Source organism: Pezoporus flaviventris, unplaced genomic scaffold (assembly GCF_033815535.1).
Source record: "Pezoporus flaviventris isolate CSIRO_AGI_PZ_B2104156 unplaced genomic scaffold, CSIRO_AGI_Pfla_v1 ptg000066l, whole genome shotgun sequence".
In the NCBI taxonomy this organism is placed as follows: Eukaryota; Metazoa; Chordata; class Aves; order Psittaciformes; family Psittacidae; genus Pezoporus; species Pezoporus flaviventris.
The window spans coordinates 19,723,813-19,725,773 of record NW_026892614.1 but is presented as its reverse complement, the minus strand read 5'-3'; the positions used below and the strand labels follow the sequence as shown (position 1 = coordinate 19,725,773).

The 1,961-nt window shown below is 50.8% G+C and overlaps 1 protein-coding gene across 1 annotated transcript; it reads left to right on the top strand.

Moving 5' to 3' along the window:
* Window positions 1–583: 583 nt before the first annotated feature.
* SF3B5 (splicing factor 3b subunit 5) lies at window positions 584–1,285 on the top strand. The gene has a single exon (XM_061470885.1). The coding sequence runs from the start codon at window positions 656–658 to the stop codon at window positions 914–916; it is 261 nt and encodes an 86-aa protein (XP_061326869.1). The 5' UTR covers window positions 584–655; the 3' UTR covers window positions 917–1,285.
* Window positions 1,286–1,961: the final 676 nt, after the last annotated feature.

Here is a 1,961-nt window from a genome sequence, read left to right as displayed (position 1 = left end):
TTCCTGTTTTCTGGAGACTCTCTGATGTTGCTCCCCATGACCCGTTATCTAGGTGTTCTGTAGCCAGATTTGACAGCGCACGCCCCTTTGATTCTCAGAGGAATTAAGCAGTACCTACCATACCAAATCCATATTGCCCTGATTTGGCAGGGGTGTTGGCCTAGATGATCTCCAGAGGTCCCTTCCAACCCCAACCATTCTGTGACTTTGTGATATCTTCGCTTTACAAATTAACCTGAGGCTTTAACTTGAGGCTTGAGCCTGATGCTTAACTGAGCCTTGTACCTGTCCTGAGAATACAAGATCCTGAACTAGCCGCTAATCGTCAAGTACATGCTTTAAAATAACTATGTGTCACAGATGCTGACCTGGGATTACAACTGTCATTCGTCTTACTACTGAGTTAGTCTAGTCATATAATGAAACTAACAGTAAATGATTTTATTGCAGTGCAGACCGCATAAGCTTTAAAACGCGCCAGGGTCCTCCCCGGTGCGGGAGGGTGGCGGGAAGACTACAACTCCCGTCATGCTCTGCGGGGCGCCATGTCCGGAAAACAGCTGCTGCTCCTCGCCGGCCGGAAAAGGTGCCTGGGCGCCACTTCCGCTCGCCATTTCGCGCCGCGCCTCTCTTCAGCGCCTGTGTGGCCGCCGCCATGACGGACCGGTACACTATCCACAGCCAGCTGGAGCACCTGCAGTCCAAGTACATCGGGACGGGCCACGCCGACACCACCAAGTGGGAGTGGCTGGTGAACCAGCACAGGGACTCGTACTGCTCCTACATGGGACACTTCGATCTGCTCAACTACTTCGCCATCGCCGAGAACGAGAGCAAGGCGCGCGTCCGCTTCAACCTCATGGAGAAGATGCTGCAGCCCTGCGGGCCGCCCGCCGACAAACCCGACGAGTCTTAGCCCGCCCCGGGCCGCCTCCCGGCTCCAGCCCCTGGGCGCTGTGCCTTAGGGGCGGGTGGGCCGGAGCGAGCGGCGGCATCGGGGCTCCGCTGAGCTCGCCTGCCCGCCTCTGAGACCGAGCCCTGCAACGAGGGGCTGCCGTTACGCCCGCGGGAAGGACCAAGGAGCCGCACCAGGGAGGAGAGGGAGCTCTGGCGACTGTGGCCCTCAGGCCTCGTGGTCCCTCTGCTCCAGTTGGTGTGGTCTCAGAGGACTCTGACGGGAGAGGCCTCGCAAAACGCCGGCTTCTGGACAGTTTCAGCTCTTACATGTACTATTGTTCGGATCTTTTAAGAATGGAAAATAATAAATCTTACTGGGCATTTCTAATGTTTTGTTTGATAATCTGCTAATAAGAGGTACTTGTTCTGAAAGGAGTGCTGGTTAAGCGTCATTAAGCGTTTATACAACCATCCGAGGTGCGAAGCTCAGATAACGGGTAGCATTTTCCCAGCGGGCCTGGCTGGTGCTTGGTTGGCGGAGCTGTGTTTTGAGGATCCCTGCTGACGAGGGAAGAGTTTGTGTTGTTAGTGTTTGTTGTGTGTGGTGATTTGTCACCTAGTGACTAGTCACTCTAGTGCTTCAAAACCCCAAAATTGCTGTTATTTAAATACGTTTTTCTTTCCTCATCTTCCTCTTTCCTGTACTTGTGTTTTCCAAACTTTGATTCTCTCTGATCCAACTTAGCTACTTTTTTTTTTTACTAGTGTTTTGTAGTCATGTAGTGGGTTTGGGTTTTTTTCATTACTCTAAACAGGTGTATTAATGTGGGGCTAGGCACTATTAATATGGAACAGGAACAAACATTACTCACAGCTACTTCACAGTAAAATGGTTGTGCACTGCTACTTCAAAGTAAAATGCTTTAAGGTGAAGGAATCTTAGACTACAAACTGAACTATGTTGACTTTTGTCACTTAAAATAGGCCTTTTGTTCAGAATCTCAGTTCTAATGATTGGGAAGAGTGAAAAGAGATCTGTTGCTTGGAGAAACTAAGCGCTCTGA